The 19,318-nt window shown below is 35.7% G+C and overlaps 1 protein-coding gene across 3 annotated transcripts; it reads right to left on the bottom strand.

The window, feature by feature from the left end:
• Nucleotides 1–3,714: 3,714 nt before the first annotated feature.
• Nucleotides 3,715–18,720, bottom strand: LOC137405769 (FMRFamide-activated amiloride-sensitive sodium channel-like). 3 transcript variants are annotated; one of them, XM_068092158.1, is made up of 14 exons: nt 18,496–18,720; nt 17,020–17,228; nt 16,776–16,923; nt 16,129–16,278; nt 13,074–13,226; nt 12,490–12,726; nt 9,624–9,787; nt 8,457–8,543; nt 7,338–7,497; nt 7,043–7,176; nt 6,691–6,810; nt 4,510–4,627; nt 4,161–4,295; nt 3,715–3,843 (listed from the first exon to the last, which is right to left on the bottom strand). In XM_068092158.1, exons 1-14 carry the CDS (start codon nt 18,698–18,700, stop codon nt 3,734–3,736), a joined length of 2,130 nt encoding a protein of 709 aa, XP_067948259.1. In that variant the 5' UTR covers nt 18,701–18,720; the 3' UTR covers nt 3,715–3,733. The 3 variants fall into 3 exon arrangements, with proteins under 3 accessions (XP_067948259.1, XP_067948261.1, XP_067948260.1); XM_068092160.1 differs by lacking the exon at nt 18,496–18,720 and adding an exon at nt 17,879–17,977; XM_068092159.1 differs by lacking the exon at nt 8,457–8,543.
• Between the last annotated feature and the right edge of the window lie 598 nt (nt 18,721–19,318).

Genomic DNA, 19,318 nt, shown 5'->3' with positions numbered 1-19,318 from the left:
ACTACCGTAAAACCTCTATTTAGATGCTACCTTTATTTGAACGCCACCTCTAACAGAACACCACTGCAATAGGAGGACTGGAAAATACAGCGTCACCCTTCAATTGAATGCCACCTCTTTTTGCTCACTACTTTTACATTCTTTGATCTTTACGAACCAATAATAACGTGATCAGTAGAAAAGTGTCCACAGAATAGTACTAATAATGACTCAGTTATATCAATAGCAATCCATTTTTTCTTTGTACCTGTAGTTGTTGCCACGGTTTTAGTGACGATGTACCTGAGAAGATCGATTGTCACAATTACCAGAACTGCACTATGATTTGAAGTCACTAAGATCTAAATTTGATCTATTGTTTTCAGATTCGTCCATGTGGTTCAATCTTATCTGAAGAATTTACAGCGTTTTGATGCGTGATGAGCATACTCTTCAGGAACACGCAATAACAGCCATTATTATGGCTAACTTAATTTTAAAAGTAAATGTTTTAAATTAAAAACGTTATGTCCGTTTTCTAACTCTAAAGCTTTCGGTTGTTTTTTTTTAAAGCGGCATCATCAAAATATTTGTTAACGAACGGTATCCGAGTAATATTTTTTTACTTTAGTTCCTTGTTTAACTCGGTCTGATACTTTGACCAAGGTAAACAAGGAACATCAGACCTTCGGTTTAATGGTGCAGTAAATCGCCGCATAAATTGCAGAGATTTACTGCACCATCTTTTACTAATATTAATGAAAAATGGTTTAGCAAAAATGTTGAGGCTGACAGCATTAATGTCACTCTGCCCAAAGAAGAGTGATAATTATAAGCAACAGGCGACATTAGCACCGTTTCGCCCGCAAAAAAGGTTAAATTTATTTTCACAAAAATTTGATGAGCTCGTCGAAAAATACAGCACCATCCTTTATTCGAACGTCACCTCTAATAAAAACGCTACTATTAGAAAAGATTTGAAAAACGGAACACCATGGCGTTCAAATAGAGGTTTTACAGTATGTTTTCTTCTAAAATCAGAACCGCTGAATCAATGGGCGCCATAAAAGCACTATAAGTCAAGAAACATAATACTTATTTAACTTTTTAGTTTAGTTGATTATTGGCTCTCAGTTTTTGTCCATTATAAAAAAATGAGCGAGTCATTTGCAAAACTAGTTAACTTGTTGCTGAAATACAATGAGTCTTCCTAAAGAGCACTGTCAAACTTGAGCTAGTACACCGCTACTATGCGAAAACAGTTCACTTTCCTAAAGATATTTCCTAGATTTTGAAACCTAAGTTTTGTACCAACACATGGTGGAAGAAACCAAACAGCCCATTAACTTTTTGGGTGTCACCCAAGAAAAAAACTTTGAAAAGTTACATAAGTGATTTCAAATCTGTGAACATATTTGAAAGTGTGCTGCATTTTAACAATATGTAAATTCTACGTACAAAGCATATGGAGCAATAAATTACTTGACATTTTATGCTGTAAATGAGATATACATGGCAGCCACAACTGTATGTAACACATTTAATCAAAATAGACAAAACATGGTGCATAAAATAAGCCTACTGACAAAAACAGTAGATATAAATGATGTAGCCCACTCGATTTTTTTTAAAGTTAGTTAGTTTATTTATTAATAAATTTTTTTATTTCCCAATGTAGTCATTAACAGGCAATTAACGTTTTCAAAATAGTCACTGCAGTAGACTGTAATTATATCCAACACAAAAGTATGCTGATAACCAAAAAATATTCACGCTAACAAGCTGTGTTGTTGATTTACACCCAAATACATAATTCCCACCAACAAAAACCTTCATTGATACAAATTTATACAGTATATGATCAATGATATATACAACCCCGAGGGTTTATATCATTGATGTGATCAACGGTCCAAGATTATTGACGAGAAAGTGGTTATATTCAATCACACAGAAAAAGGTATACTATCATTGCACTCTTCATATGGCAGCAACTTGTCCTTATAACAACCGAACACTTGTCACTAAAAACTGGTTGTTCTTAAAAAAGAGCTGTGCTAATGTCTAATTATACACTTTCATTAATCAACAAATTAGACTGCTTCTTTTCAGCTTTGAAGCTAAACATGGTGATCACATATGTACAAAACATTCTTTGACGAACAAGTCAGAATTTTTGAAACCATGTTTCAACCAAATTTGAACGATAACTACATATAATTACGTAAGTGATTCGACACGAGCTACAGGATTGGAAACTACCGAAACCAAACATCCCAGGTCATCGAATACGAGCAATATACTAACAGGTCTGTTCAAGGCGTCGTTGATTGATTCGTTAGGGACAATTATAGAATATAAAAACAGTAGTTGTTTTATATATTGTTCTTAAATTATTTTAAAATAAAAATTATTATTTTTATTCATTTCATTTCAAAATCATGAAAAATATGCTCAACAGCAAAAAATACATACATTAAGAAATTAACTGTCCAATCAGATGTAGCGAGCAAACACCTCTATTAAGAGTTTTATACAAAAACAGTTACAAGGAAGCTTAGTGGAATCGCTAGTTGGAGACCTAAAATCTTTGATTCAGTTTAATCGCAAAATTCATTCACGAGTCTCATTCGTTTTGTGCGATCTGCGTCGAAATGACAACTCCAAAAGAAGCAAGCTTGTATACTTGAATTCAGGTTCAAGAAGTATTTACCCAACAATTTAATTTGATTGCCATTCAGGTATTTTTTATTAAAAGTATTAGGTAAAATTACACACGCCATAAATATGTTGTTAAATTATTGTTATTCTTAAATTGTTAACTATTAATATTATATGTCTGCTGCAGATAATACTGTTCCTTGATTGTGGTATGTTTACATATTTTCATATTTTGAGTACGAGGGATTATAAAATTAATTATTTACCTCAATATTTTACTCAAAATCATTTTGTCTAAAAACAAAGGCTTGTTTCACACATTTATATACACATTCATTTATAAAACACACATAAAATCGCAAAATTCTTTAGGTTAATGCAGAGGATGATCTCTAAATGAAAATCCACAAACTACTTGATTGGAATTTTTTTGCTAAATTTTGTTTATAGATATGAGTGACATAGCAGCTATTACTTTAGTTTTTATTAACAATATTTACCAGTTGAATAGTGAATATATTATTGCTTCTACTTTTTCGATTGATTAAAAAAATTATTTTATTGCATATATTTAATTATATTTATTATTAATTAAAATTTTAGTCTTACAAACCATAACTTCAATGTAGTGTTGATAGCCATGTGTTACATAAATTATTCACTATTGATGTCAAATGAATATATTTTTAATGATGAGACAACTCTCTCCTAACCAGCTCGTAGATTGGATTAAATTGTCTAAATAAAAATGAATGAAATCAGAATAAATATGGATGACGCTCATAACAAATCAGAATGGTTAGAATTTGAACAACATTTGTTACAGAAACATGAGCAAATCAGAGAGCAGCATTAAACAAATCAGTAAGTCACAAAGGAAGACAAGAAGCAGCACTTGAGCGAATAATCATCAGCTCAGAGCCAAATCGCAAAAAAACAATTACAACGATAATTGTCACTATAATTGTAATAATAGAAAAGAATTAGCTAACAGAGTTCGAAAAATTTACACAGAAATGAAGGTTTGAATATGAGCACTGAGCAAGCATTAGCTCTAAGCACGGACGGGGGGGATAGCTCTAAGCAATCACAGTCACTCATGGCAGTCAAGGAACTTATGAGGTTTATGGTGAGCCACGGGTGTCTCTTGTATCAAGTCATGTCTCTCTTGGGTTAGTTCAATGTTGTCTCCACTTGTTCTGTCTTAATACAGATGATATAATTCGCATGATTAAGCTTAACAGTGTTGCTATTGAATAAAATCTTTATTGATGACATATAATTTTTTCTAAAAATATTAAAGTAGTTGAAAATAAGGCCAAGGTTAAAGGTCAAGTAACAAATTTTATGATTGTAAGTAGATTGAACTGGCAATAGAATTGCAAGTTTTGGGATAAAAAGATATAATAAATAGAAAAATGTAATTGATAGTCGAGGTAATAAAACGCAAAAAGCGTATTGCAAAGTTATAAGGCATCGTCCAAGCAACAGATTAAATGCTGCCACAGTACATTACATACTTTGTTTTTTAGGGGATTTGTATTTCTTGTATCCACAGCAGCCAAAGCAAAAATATACCAACAGATCTATTAGCACTTCTATGAACTCTATCATGGTGATTATAGACCAGCCAACCCAAAGTCCAAATGATCCACCTAACAAATAGAAAGAATGCAAATATGTAGACACAAAGACAATGAGCTCAGTAGTCGCTGTACAGCATAAGTGAGTTGCCCCTAAAAACAATATTTGCTCTAGGATAAATTTACAAATACAAATTTTTTAATTTTACAGTGTCACGTTATTAAGGATTGCGTAACCTAATTACAGCCATTCCAATGTCTAACATCATCATAGATCTATACATACCTAAATCAGAAGCAAATTGGTAATCATCATATAGAGCTACTTCTTCGTATGTAACCTGCTGTAGTCGTTCATAGTAGATGTTTACTTGTAGAAAGTTGGATTTGACAATGCTCTTCACCTAAAGCATAGATTATACAGTTGTATTTTGGTTTTCAATTAAAACCTTTTAAACGCAGCACTTAAAAACTGGTCCACTTTGCTCTATGGAAAATAATCCTATTTATACAAAGTACCAACAATCACAGCTGCTGTTTGCCATAGTATAATATTCTTTTCTAATAACTGTACAAAATTTACTCCATAAATATATTTTTCACATCATCCTACTTCTTTTAAACTAAACAGTTAATCTGATACTTTCCCCTTATACTATTTATTTGTGTATTACGCATTCTTCATCATGCTTTTATAGATTAGATGTTTTCTAAAGGATGCCACTTGACCTTTGAACTCAGTTAGAAGTAACCCATCAATCATTACATTTTCAATAGAGGCCTTTTATTACTAAACTCTGATAGCCATTGTCAGAAAGTCATTGCATACTCACCTACACTATGATTGACTGAGAAGTGGAATAAGACTATACCTTATCAAACTATTTATTGAGTACATCTTGCAATCGTTATTCTGTTTTTAATTCTCTCATACTATAAATCCTGCTATAATTTTTTCTTTTCTTTCAACTGTTGTGTCACTAACCCGATGTTTATGAAAATTACTGTGGTTGTCTTTTATTTACAGTATAACTTACACTCACTGATAAAAATAGTTTCATACATTGACTTGATGGAGTTGTGACCTCTTTCCGGCTTTTTGCAAGTAAAACGTTGGTTCATTGTATAGAGAGAGGATTGATTATGCTGAAACCGATTCTCACCTACATTAATTCTCAAGAAGTTACAGTATAATTAAGAAACAAAGTGAATGCTTAGTAATAAAAATCATATGGTTGTTTTTTAAGTAACTGAATACAATTGTCATGTTGCGCGTCTATTTGTTGCAGCAAAAAGTAGTTTGAAACTTTTGTGAATCACTATTTTGAGGTTTATTCTGTAAGAACTATTTCTAATTCAAGGTTTATTCTGTAAGAACTATTTCTAATTCAAGGTTTATTCAATATTTTAACTTGAAATTCGCAAACTTACAAAAGCTAAATTAAAAAGTTAAAACTTGAAATACAATGTTTATTTGTTTCTATGTTTGCTTGGTACGTCAAAACTATTGCGCGTTAGTGCAATCTTATTAAAATACAGTGTGTTTCGTTTACCTCACTCCATTTTTCAAAAACTTATTCTAGTAATTGCATGTGATAGCATTAAAAAATGCATTATATACAAAGCTATGCAAAAAACTCAATTTAACATATCAAATTAATTAGGTATTAAGCAATAAAAAATAGGCTTCCATTGTTAAAGTTTGTCTATGTTAAAGAAATAAATTGATGTCTAGCCGTAGTAACACAGGAGATAAAATAGATAGGTGATGTAGTAAAATGACTAATAGAGATCTTTAGTGTAACTTACTATGCACATAATTTAAAGTTTATTTTATGTTTAGTTTCTATCAGTTTTTATACTTTTACTTAAAAATCTATAATATTTAAAATACTCTAGACACCATACTCTACCGGCTAGTTATAAAATGAGACAAGTATTTCACTGAACTTTATAGCAAATATTGAGAGACTTGAGAATAGAGGTGATTGCAAGTTACAGTTGGACGGCAAAGCCCAAAAAAGAGCAACTTTTATCTGTAGTTCTCAGTTCAATCATTTAGCTAGGTCTAGGCAGCAATTGAGACAAATATTAGTGAAGAGAACTTTATTAGTAACTAGCTTTGTCTTCCGGCGTTGCCCGGGTGTTAAAAATCAGCTTACAAACTAAGTAAGCTAGTGAACTAGTTAGTTTACTAATTCTGAGCTAGTAAGCTAGTAATTCCAGTGAGCTAGTTAATAGGCGCTAGGCTTCTAATGGTGGTAGGCCATGACGTTGTGTCAGCATTGTTGTCCAGCTACGGCTATTCTAATAATAACTATAGCTGGAATGACAGACAGATGACAGACATCCTTTGAGAAATATATATATATATATATATATATAGAGGCAAGTTAGCCTGGAAGCCTGGTAACTGGGTTCATTAGAAACATGCAGCTTTCAACATAAATAAAATATGAACACTTACTTGTTCATTGACTTCAGAATTAGTAAGTTGTGGTTGGCCATCTTCTGTGCTTCTAGCCTTCTTTCGAATCCGTTTCATCAGGTCAGGATAGTTGCTGATCAGATCGACTATCAAATCATCCTTAAAAACACGATATTAGCTCAATGCAACAATTGAAGTAGAAGCCACGATATTGAACACAATGAAGAATTCCCGCAATTAATATGAACAAAAATTCTCACAATGAGCACAGTTAGATTTTCCATGATGAATATAAGAAAAAATTTCCACAAGAAGCACAATCAGGATTTTTCACGATGAAGTTAAAGAGAAATACTAGCAATAAATATAAGCATGAAAGGAATAAACATACTAAATATGATTCAGCGGGCCACGAGGCTGTGGAGATACTGTAGGGAAACTCAGTCTCATAGCATGCATTATGACAATAATCACAAGAGATTGTGTGATCCTCGTAGTTGTCCCGCACCCTAGCGAGACAGCTAGCTGCAAGAAATGAGGTGAATAAATGGAGCGTTTGATAGTTCATTTTGAATAATACGCTTTATAAAATGAAATGGCTCAGTTTTGACACAATACCCAATGCTCATAGTCAAATTTCACTGTGAATATGAACGTTTCCTCAAGTTTTATTAATATCTACTCACCAACAGATGCAATGGTATCGTCACACACGGATAGCTCTGGCAGACCAACAAATACTTCACTTCGGTGATCATATGGTACTGTGGATATATAGCAGTCACAATCTTTAGCTACTTGTCTTTGGAAACAAGTCTTTAAACAGGCTGTTTGTGAATAACTCACCTAAAACATGTGAATTAACATGTAATACGTATATGAGTATACAAATACTATTATAAAGATACCTTGTACTTTTGATGATATACAAGTATACAACTATTATAAAGATACCTTGTATTTCCTGATGATATATTTCCTGATGATATACAAGTATAGAACTATTATAAAGATACCTTGTACTTCCTGATGATATATAAGTATACAACTATTATAAAGATACCTTGTACTTCTGATGATATATAAGTATAGAACTATTATAAAGATACCTTGTACTTCCTGATGATATATAAGTATACAACTATTATAAAGATACCTTGTACTTCCTGATAATATATAAGTATAGAACTATTATAAAGATACCTTGTACTTCCTGATGATATACAAGTATACAACTATTATAAAGATACCTTGTATTTCCTGATGATATATAAGTATAGAACTATTATAAAGATACCTTGTACTTCCTGATGATATACAAGTATAGAACTATTATAAAGATACCTTGTACTTCCTGATGATATATAAGTATACAACTATTATAAAGATACCTTGTACTTCCTGATGATATACAAGTATAGAACTATTATAAAGATACCTTGTATTTCCTGATGATATATAAGTATACAACTATTATAAAGATACCTTGTATTTCCTGATGATATACAAGTATAGAACTATTATAAAGATACCTTGTATTTCCTGATGATATATAAGTATAGAACTATTATAAAGATACCTTGTATTTCCTGATGATATATAAGTATAGAACTATTATAAAGATACCTTGTATTTCCTGATGATATATAAGTATAGAACTATTATAAAGATACCTTGTACTTCTGATGATATACAAGTATACAACTATTATAAAGATACCTTGTATTTCTGATGATATACAAGTATAGAACTATTATAGAGTGCACTTCTGATGATATATAAATATTTAAATATTATTAGCATACCTGATACTTTGGATGATATATGTTATTGGTATTGTCATCATTTCCAGTGCAGTTTCCATATTTCCCTGAAAGTCGCTCGTGAACTTCCTGACAAAACATACCATACCCTGAATATTACTTTTGAATAATATTTAAGAGCTCAAACTAACAGTTTCTGAAAAGATACGTAAATCTACTTTTTATTACTTGTAAGTAGCAGTGAAACAGTTAACAGTTAACAGTTAACAGTTAGCCCAGATGTAAGTATTGTCTAGTACAGACAGATTCTGGTATTTTACTTTCATAACAGTTTGCATGTGACTGAGCACAACACACTTTGTACTGCTATGAGCGTAGCCGGCATATTGGAACTATTGAATTGCTATTAATAACTTCATAAATTGATTCAGGAATCTTTGTCACTAAACACTTTTCCTAACTTTGGTTTAACAGGAGACTCAACTCAAAGCATACACTTTGTCAAGGCTGCTCCTTCAGCATATTTATTATACAGGCATTTAATTTAAAACTAGGAACAACAGAGGAAGCTATAAAAGATTATAAAACTAAACTTTCTCTAAACTAAACTTTCTTGAAACTTTTCTCTAAACTTCCATTGAATTTTCTAACAAATAGATAGACTACTGGAGGGCAAACATGTGCGAAGCCACCATCTTATTAGTTCAAAGTTCATTAGTTCAAAGTACGTATGATGCAATAAGATTTGTTAGCTGTTCTAATGCGGGGTACTTGCGAATTCTCTTAATGTGAGGTGTTACTTCATTTGGTTCATGTAAAGTGTTTGGATTTTAATCTTGTACTTTTCATCGTTTTAGAAAAATTGAAATAGTTTTATCTTGACTGAGGCATATGATCACACGCAATAAGCAAGTTTAGTAGGGTCCATTGACAGCGCTAAAATAGCATATGCATGGCAATATCATGGCCTGAAATATTCATAAATATTTTTTGTTTTGAATCTATGAAAACTGAACGCTAAAAGTAAGAAGTACGCTGTTTTTTATTGAACTCATTTAGAGGTCCTCGATAGAGTAATTACCATACTGATCACGTATCACCGAAACAACATTGTGAAAAGAACTCCATGTGTGCAAGACTAAAGGAGTAAGTATCTCGCGTAGCCAGAAAAAGGATCAAAACACATCTTTTAGCGAGCCCATTATTTACCTTTCTGATTCCTATATTGACGAGAGTCTGCGCAGTGACAGAAATACCATTCTGGTCTGGGAAAGGCATTACGGACTGATTGTGAACGACTATGAGAGCTCCGACAGCGGGTGTCAGCACAGGAATATATTCATACTGCTCCACGAAAATCACAAAAGATAGACCTACAAAACCACAAAACTGTATGAGCAGAGCATGGTGATGTTAGAGTTGTGTTCTTCGCCTCTTTAGATCCACATGATGTGCTTGAGAGAGTAGTCACTCCAAAGTTTATTATAGCCATGCTTCACTGTACCAATGGTTCATTATATCCATAATTCACAATAACCATAGTTCACTACAACTAAGCACCTTATGTATAAACACTAGAAATGGAATGATTTTGAGTTGTAATAAAAATATTACTTTTAGGTTAGGCATGCTTGCATGTTTAGGTTAGGCATGCTTGTATGTTTAGGTTAGGCATGCTTGCGTGTTTAGATTAGGCATGCTTGCATGTTTAGGTTAGGCATGCTTGCATGTTTAGGTTAGGCATGCTTGCGTGTTTAGGTTAGGCATGCTTGAATGTTTAGGTTAGGCATGCTTGTATGTTTAGGTTAGGCATGCTTGCGTGTTTAGATTAGGCATGCTTGCATGTTTAGGTTAGGCATGCTTGCATGTTTAGGTTAGGCATGCTTGCGTGTTTAGGTTAGGCATGCTTGTATGTTTAGGTTAGGCATGCTTGCATGTTTAGGTTAGGCATGCTTGCGTGTTTAGGTTAGGCATGCTTGCATGTTTAGGTTAGGCATGCTTGCATGTTTAGGTTAGGCATGCTTGTATGTTTAGGTTAGGCATGCTTGCATGTTTAGGTTAGGCATGCTTGTATGTTTAGGTTAGGCATGCTCGCGTGTTTAGGTTAGGCATGCTCGCGTGTTTAGGTTAGGCATGCTTGCATGTTTAGGTTAGGCATGCTTGCATGTTTAGGTTAGGCATGCTTGCATGTTTAGGTTAGGCATGCTTGTATGTTTAGGTTAGGCATGCTCGCGTGTTTAGGTTAGGCATGCTCGCATGTTTAGGTTAGGCATGCTTGCGTGTTTAGGTTAGGCATGCTTGCGTGTTTAGGTTAGGCATGCTCGCGTGTTTAGATTAGGCATGCTTGCGTGTTTAGGTTAGGCATGCTTGCATGTTTAGGTTAGGCATGCTTGCATGTTTAGGTTAGGTATGCTTGCGTGTTTAGGTTAGGCATGCTTGCATGTTTAGGTTAGGCATGCTTGCATGTTTAGGTTAGGCATGCTTGCGTGTTTAGGTTAGGCATGCTTGCATGTTTAGGTTAGGCATGCTTGCATGTTTAGGTTAGGCATGCTTGTATGTTTAGGTTAGGCATGCTTGCATGTTTAGGTTAGGCATGCTTGTATGTTTAGGTTAGGCATGCTTGCGTGTTTAGGTTAGGCATGCTTGCGTGTTTAGGTTAGGCATGCTTGCGTGTTTAGATTAGGCATGCTTGCGTGTTTAGGTTAGGCATGCTTGCATGTTTAGGTTAGGCATGCTTGCATGTTTAGGTTAGGCATGCTTGCGTGTTTAGGTTAGGCATGCTTGCATGTTTAGGTTAGGCATGCTTGCATGTTTAGGTTAGGCATGCTTGTATGTTTAGGTTAGGCATGCTCGCGTGTTTAGGTTAGGCATGCTCGCATGTTTAGGTTAGGCATGCTTGCGTGTTTAGGTTAGGCATGCTTGCGTGTTTAGGTTAGGCATGCTTGCATGTTTAGGTTAGGCATGCTTGCATGTTTAGGTTAGGCATGCTTGCGTGTTTAGGTTAGGCATGCTTGCATGTTTAGGTTAGGCATGCTTGCATGTTTAGGTTAGGCATGCTTGTATGTTTAGGTTAGGCATGCTTGTATGTTTAGGTTAGGCATGCTTGCGTGTTTAGGTTAGGCATGCTTGCGTGTTTAGGTTAGGCATGCTTGCATGTTTAGGTTAGGCATGCTTGCATGTTTAGGTTAGGCATGCTTGCGTGTTTAGGTTAGGCATGCTTGCATGTTTAGGTTAGGCATGCTTGCATGTTTAGGTTAGGCATGCTTGTATGTTTAGGTTAGGCATGCTTGCATGTTTAGGTTAGGCATGCTTGCATGTTTAGGTTAGGCATGCTTGTATGTTTAGGTTAGGCATGCTTGTATGTTTAGGTTAGGCATGCTTGCGTGTTTAGGTTAGGCATGCTTGCGTGTTTAGGTTAGGCATGCTTGCATGTTTAGGTTAGGCATGCTTGCATGTTTAGGTTAGGCATGCTTGCGTGTTTAGGTTAGGCATGCTTGCATGTTTAGGTTAGGCATGCTTGCATGTTTAGGTTAGGCATGCTTGTATGTTTAGGTTAGGCATGCTTGCATGTTTAGGTTAGGCATGCTTGTATGTTTAGGTTAGGCATGCTTGCGTGTTTAGGTTAGGCATGCTTGCGTGTTTAGGTTAGGCATGCTTGCGTGTTTAGATTAGGCATGCTTGCGTGTTTAGGTTAGGCATGCTTGCGTGTTTAGGTTAGGCATGCTTGCATGTTTAGGTTAGGCATGCTTGCGTGTTTAGGTTAGGCATGCTTGTATGTTTAGGTTAGGCATGCTTGCGTGTTTAGGTTAGGCAAGCTTGCACAAAGCTGATACCGGTTGAATCACGATAAGAATTGTCAAATCTAATGAATTACAGGCAACTTGAATTTAAAACCAATTTAAAGGAATGCTGAAAAATAGATTATAAACTATGGCCAGATTTCCCTGAGTTCACTTTCAGCAATACCTCTGACTGTTGCTTATTAGCAGTTGTCCTTCCTTATAACGCGCATTAATTTTAGTGTTAACTTCTGAGTGGTAACTGGTGGTTTGTAAAGAGCTATTTAAATACTCACCACTCTCTGGGCCAGTGAGGCTTGAAGCCTTTAAAGGTATTTTAGTGACTGACGCACTCTCATCACTCGTCTCCAAGCGACCAGAATTAAAGGTGATACAATTCCCATAGCGAGGATCTCTCAAGTAACGAAAGTATTCACTTTCACACGACTCGCCGTAAAAGGAGCAGAAGAGGGCTAATTCACTGGCATTGTGTCCTAAGTCTTTAAATTCATCATCCTCCAATGTGGTGAACTCTAAAGGTCATCAAACATTTTTAAAATGCATGCATTTTAACAGCAATGTTTGTGTTAGCATTTATCCTTAAAAAAAGTTTATTAAACAAAGAGAAAACATGTACATGCAGTATTGGAAGCTATACCCAAAACATATGGCAAAAGAAAGCAGAATACAGCGCTACTTGGAAGTCGATGAAAATGCCTAAAGCATAAAACAGTTATTGTTGAAACGACTGACTGTGAGAGAGAGAGTATTGGGAAGCTTTGGAATTATCTTTCCTTTATAACCTTGGTACATAAAAAAGAATACGATGTGCAAGAATACTAAGTGCAGTAACAATCATAAGCAAAACATTACAACATACCTTTTGCTAGCTCTCCAATGAGATCCATTCTTAAGGAGGCTCTGTCACTCGACCCATTAGACTGCTGGGATGCTTCATCCACGAGTGATCCAAGTTTAATGTAATTATTTATTGTAGAAACCCTCAGAGTGTTGTAGTTGCACACGGTGACAGCTGTAAATAGAAAGTTGCACATAGTGGCAGCTGTAAATACAAAGTTGCCCACGGTAACAGCTGTAAATAGAAAGTTGCACACGGTGACAGCTGTAAATAGAAAGTTGCACATGGTGACAGTTGTAAATAGAAAGTTGCCCACGGTGACAGCTGTAAATAGAAAGTTGCACACGGTAACAGCTGTGAATAGAAAGTTGCACACGGTGACAGCTGTAAATAGAAAGTTGCACATGGTGACAGCTGTGAATAGAAAGTTGCCCACGGTAACAGCTGTAAATAGAAAGTTGCACACGGTGACAGCTGTAAATAGAAAGTTGCACACGGTGACAGCTGTGAATAGAAAGTTGCCCACGGTGACAGCTGTAAATAGAAAGTTGCACATAGTGGCAGCTGTAAATACAAAGTTGCCCACGGTAACAGCTGTAAATAGAAAGTTGCACACGGTGACAGCTGTAAATAGAAAGTTGCACATGGTGACAGTTGTAAATAGAAAGTTGCCCACGGTGACAGCTGTAAATAGAAAGTTGCACACGGTAACAGCTGTGAATAGAAAGTTGCACACGGTGACAGCTGTAAATAGAAAGTTGCACACGGTGACAGCTGTGAATAGAAAGTTGCCCACGGTAACAGCTGTGAATAGAAAGTTGCCCACGGTAACAGCTGTGAATAGAAAGTTGCACACGGTGACAGCTGTAAATAGAAAGTTGCACATGGTGACAGCTGTGAATAGAAAGTTGCCCACGGTAACAGCTGTAAATAGAAAGTTGCACACGGTGACAGCTGTAAATAGAAAGTTGCACACGGTGACAGCTGTGAATAGAAAGTTGCCCACGGTGACAGCTGTAAATAGAAAGTTGCACGCCGTGACAGTTGTAAATAGAAAGTTGGCCATGGTAACAGCTGTAAATAGAAAGTTGCACACGGTGACAGTTGTAAATAGAAAGTTGCACACAGTGACAGCTGTAAATAGAAAGTTGCACACGGTGACAGCTGTGAATAGAAAGTTGCACACGGTGACAGCTGTAAATAGAAAGTTGCACACGGTGACAGCTGTAAATAGAAAGTTGCACATAGTGGCAGCCGTCAATAAAAAGATTGACATGGTTTTAGTTTTACATGCAGCACACTACAGCAACGAGGTGGTTGGCTGACTATAGGACAAGATAGCAGTTCACGAAACAAAATTTGACTATCGTAATTTTGAGATCTTAAAAGTACAACACGGCGACTTCATAGCATTTCTACATGAATTGCACAATTTTCATTTACAATGTTATAATATGTATATTATAATAAGTGAAATATTATAATATTCCACTGAGCATCAACAAAAGCCTAAAATAGTACTAAAACTACAGTGCTGTAGTGTGAACATAGCTTTCTCAAAAAATATGTATGGGTGTTCATCTGCCATATCGGGCTCAGATCTCTACCTGTTATCATATAAAATGAATCAACCAGAAGTGCCTCTGACTGTTATTTACTGTAAAGAACAGATTTATCCGAGTTGTCTAATAGACCTGAAATGTGTCCAGCAGGTTGGGTGCAATTCCCAAAAGGGGCCACAAGTGGTGACAGACATAGCATCCGATCTTAAAATTGATCGTCAGTTGTTAAAGTTTCCTTGCCACCTAGGTCAGACTTGTCCAGCCAGAATCGCAGAAGCATTTTTATACATAAGTACTCTTAGAAACATACACAGCCTCTGCTTGCGGTAAGCTAAGCAGACACTCAATTTGCCAGGCATTGCCCAAACCCCTCGAATATAAGTAACTAGAACATCCTGAAACCCTGTTGAGTACAGCAAAATATTTGTTTTCTTTATTTACTCACAAGTGAAGAAGAACTATCTTGATCAGCTTAGGGCAACATTATGGTATTTATAGGATGAAATATCAAATGCTACAAATCATTGTGACAACTGCTGCAAAAAGTATTATGTAACATTAAGTTATGACTTTAATTAGTTAAGGTTACTAAGGATTACCATAGAATGTTCAAACCATAGAATGTTCAAATTATAGAATGTTCAAATCATAGAATGTTCAAATCATAGAATGTTCAAACCATAGAATGTTTAAATGATAGAATGTTCAATCATAGAATGCTCAAACCATAGAATGTTCAAATTATAGAATGCTCAAACTGTAGCATGTTCAGACCATAGAATGTTGTTTAAATGTTTAGTTTCTCCTTAAATATATAAAATTTGGAATCCCATTTAGTGGTCGAGAATGATAGAGCAGAAAAAAGCGATGAACGAAAGTTTGGCGGGGAAAATGAGCAGCCAATTATGATTGGTTAGAGAGTAGCCTATCATGATAGGCTAACGAAAATGAGTAGCCAATCGTAATTGGAAAGAAACTTGTGTGCTTAACATGCAGTTTAATGATACAATAATAAAATTCCTTAACCCATTTCTTATGTCAACAATCAGTTTTAAATATCAGATCTAAGATTATCTTATACAACCTCCTAATTCTGGTTGACAACCTAGCTTATGTCAATACTAATTGAGCCAGCTATAAGAAAGGCTAAAGCCAATTGTAAAATCAACAAGACCAGCCTACCGAATTTAGCTGCATTTCTTGGAAACCTCAAATTCCTTCAGATTGAGGCCGAAGTATGTCTGATGTTTACATTTATTATAATAAGCATGGCAACTTGATTTTCTTGGCCAATTTATAATTCATTTATTAAAGCTTACTGAAGGCTAGACTCTCAGGAAATAATTATTATGCTAGCCTATATGCAGAAGGAAAACAAGCACATGTTAGTGCATGTCCAATATAAACAACCACAGAGTCTGTCTTTCTAATACATTGTTCTTTATTTTCTTCTGTCTATAACTGCATATGAATTTTTACCAAGAAAAAAAACTGATAGTAAAAGGTTCACCTACCAGGAAATATTAACTTTCGTTTTTGTGTCGAGACCTGTCTTGTTCCAATAGCATTCTCTTTCCAGCTAGAGATGAGGAGATAAAGATGGAGGCAGAGAGCCACAAGGGCTGCGATTGTCACAACTGCCCAAACGAGTTTCTTTATCAAGCCTACAATAGAAATGAGGGCACTACCCACTATTTCGTTTACTAAATTTGGTTATGTGATTAGAATTGAGGCCACGCATGATTGATGTTACTCTCACCATTTATATAGCAGGCCTATTGATGGACGGCTAATAGCCCAAACAGAATAGGCCTACACGAGTGTTGACTTTCTATCATAGGTTGTGTTTGAATGCTGCCGGGTCACTGAACCATGCTGATTAGGCAGCTACGCCAATATCCAGCACTGATCTTTTCTGAGATTACATAACAAATCGTGAAACTGCTGAAGAGTATAATAACAGACTCTAATGCAAATGGAAGACTTCTGCGCATAGACAGGAAAAGGAGTAGTTAACAATCCATACTCATGCATTATGAAATACTTTCAATACCTTATCTGGCTTCAATATAAGAACAACGCCCAGCACACAGCTACAACTAATAAATGTGTAATATCCTCAAAACCATGTTAAACAAAAATGGAGCAAGCGAAAGCGTACCTGTAGCAAAATATATGTGAGGAATTCCATGTGTAGTTGTCTTCTCAGTGAATCCACGAATTATAAGGCCTGAAGTAATGGCTATAGTTTCACCCGTTGAATAGCTTCTTGTCAGAACTGCTGCCTTCTCGGTGAGCTCTTTCCCAACCTGTTATTTGCAGCTACCGATTTAGTGAAACCAACTAACAATTTAACTAATTGGAGACAACTTGACTAGAAGGACACATTTACTATAAGTTTGTACCTGAGCATTGCGTGTTCTCAGACGTTCAGATGTTGGCAGGTTGAACCCATACGCCTTGCTTACAATGCGAGGTGACTCGACACGACTCTGGTTCTGTGTTGTTCTGTTAGAGCTGGGCTGTTTGGAGTTTATTTGAAGGGAAATGTCATTAGGAGTGGTGTGGACAGTGCTCATTGCTATCGGATTGTTTATTGGCCTAAACTCGTTTCCTGTAGCATTCAATTAGTTTATATGACTATATATACTATATAAATGACCTATATATGACTTCCCCTGTTATACTTTAGTAGTCCAACAAACATAGAAACAGCTTTGTTCTTTGAGTCATTTTGTAAAGTAATATTCTAACAAGTATATATAAATTATATATTTAAATATGATTAAAAGTAGCTATATTTAGCAGTTACAAAATTTGTTTACTAAATAAATTGGAAGTTATCAGTTGAGCAGTAGTGTAAATACTCCAACATTAATAAATACTGTTTTTAGCAGTTGGAGGTTGGCTCTACTCATACGAAAAACCAGGTTTGAACTTGACAAATCAGTATAAATCATTTAGTCAAAAACCTTTGTAATCAAATTTCTGGCAAACTGCAGTGAGGACTGTCAAAAGCCAAATGAAATGCCTTTGTCTTGACCAACGTGAGTGAAGAGTGTCTTGACCAACGTGAGCGAAGAGTGTCTTGCACTTGAGCGAAAAGTTTTATTCACCATGACACCAGTTGCTTTACTAACTCCACTGAGCTTAGTGTATGAAGTACATTACCAACCCTTTAACTTCCACTACGCACTAATACATTTGTATCCTAGATCTTATTTTAGTTCCAGCAAGCAGAACATCAACACGATATGCATTTACCTTTATGGAGATAGCGCTCTTGTGTGGCTCAAAGTCATGAATAAGAACAAAAACAAACTGAGCACGTCGCTGTGCAGTAGAGTGAGTGATTTTACTAGGAGATGGGTTAGTAATGACAACGGACGAGCTTCATTGACTACCACTGTCACAGCACTTTCATTCACTAGCTAGCCATTAAAATAGCATAAACAGCAGTAACTAAAATGGCTCTGAATGGAGTGTATTCGTGAATATGCTAACTCTCTGTACTGGAAAAAGGCAAGAGCCTGGTAGAGAAGTCATCCCACTCACCTTTCTCTCTCCAACGACAGACTAATTAATTACTCATAGATATCCTGCGGTAAGATTACAGTTCCTTAGCCCACTACTCATCTTAATATACTGCACACATAATAACCTAACAGTACGCCTGTTGCTATAAATAACGACCAGAATCCAAGTCAACCTTCTCCATAGAATCTTTTACAATCTAACTAATAAAAACACGTTTGATATACCAATTATGTTTCTTTTAGACCATGATGCCGAAACATAGAGTGTAATGAAAAGCTGCCATAAGAAACAAACTCAAATAGTGTTTATAATTAGAAAACTATCAACTGTACAGTCAGAGTTACCTTCTCTAGGATGTTGCTGTCTTAAACCGTCGCGTTCTCTTTCAGCAGGTAGGGGTGTTCTCGGAAGTCTCTGACAAATGCTTCCCTCTCTAAGGCTATCTACACTCGCCGAGCGACTGTAGTTGGTAGGCTCATCTTTCCATGGCTTACGGACGTAAGGGTCTTGCAAGTTCCTGCTCGACGCTTGACCACTATACCAAGACATGCTGCTTTTAAAACTGCGAGGCAGGCACTAACAAAAGTATTCTCTTCTCACTGCTGTGAATGAACAGCGTGTCGTAGACCTCCTCTTCATACGTCACACTTTATAGAATTGAATTTGTTTCTTTTGTAGATGAATTGATCAATATACAACTGCCTTTGTATTTGAGCACCGAAAGCTTATGATGAAAGAGGACACGGACAGCATAAGCTGAGGCGTTTATCGCAAACATGCATGTCGAGTGATGAATCCATAGACTTATACTTTGAAGCTTTTGCACCTTATTCACCCATTGTTAATAGCTAAGACTTCTTTACGTAGTAAATCACTCAACGCATCTTCTTCAGTTGTGTACTTGAGGTGTGCGCATACTTTGTGTATAGCTTTAGCACTTGCTGGTCTAGTGTAGTGAGTGTTGAATCTTCAAAACATTGTGCGTTAATTAAGCTTTGGATGTTATAGATGTATATGTTTTATCAATGCGCAGTTATGATTTTTTGCGTAATGGTCACAACCCTGATATATAGGTTTTCAAAATTACATGATCAGAGTTGTATAATATGATATATAACTTCTACTAATATTAAATAAATTGTTGTATAAATGTTCAATGCACTGATT

The sequence above is a fragment of the Watersipora subatra genome, chromosome 10 (assembly GCF_963576615.1).
Source record: "Watersipora subatra chromosome 10, tzWatSuba1.1, whole genome shotgun sequence".
In the NCBI taxonomy this organism is placed as follows: Eukaryota; Metazoa; Bryozoa; class Gymnolaemata; order Cheilostomatida; family Watersiporidae; genus Watersipora; species Watersipora subatra.
Note: the sequence above shows the minus strand (reverse complement) of the source record. Positions and strands in the feature narration are given on the sequence as shown.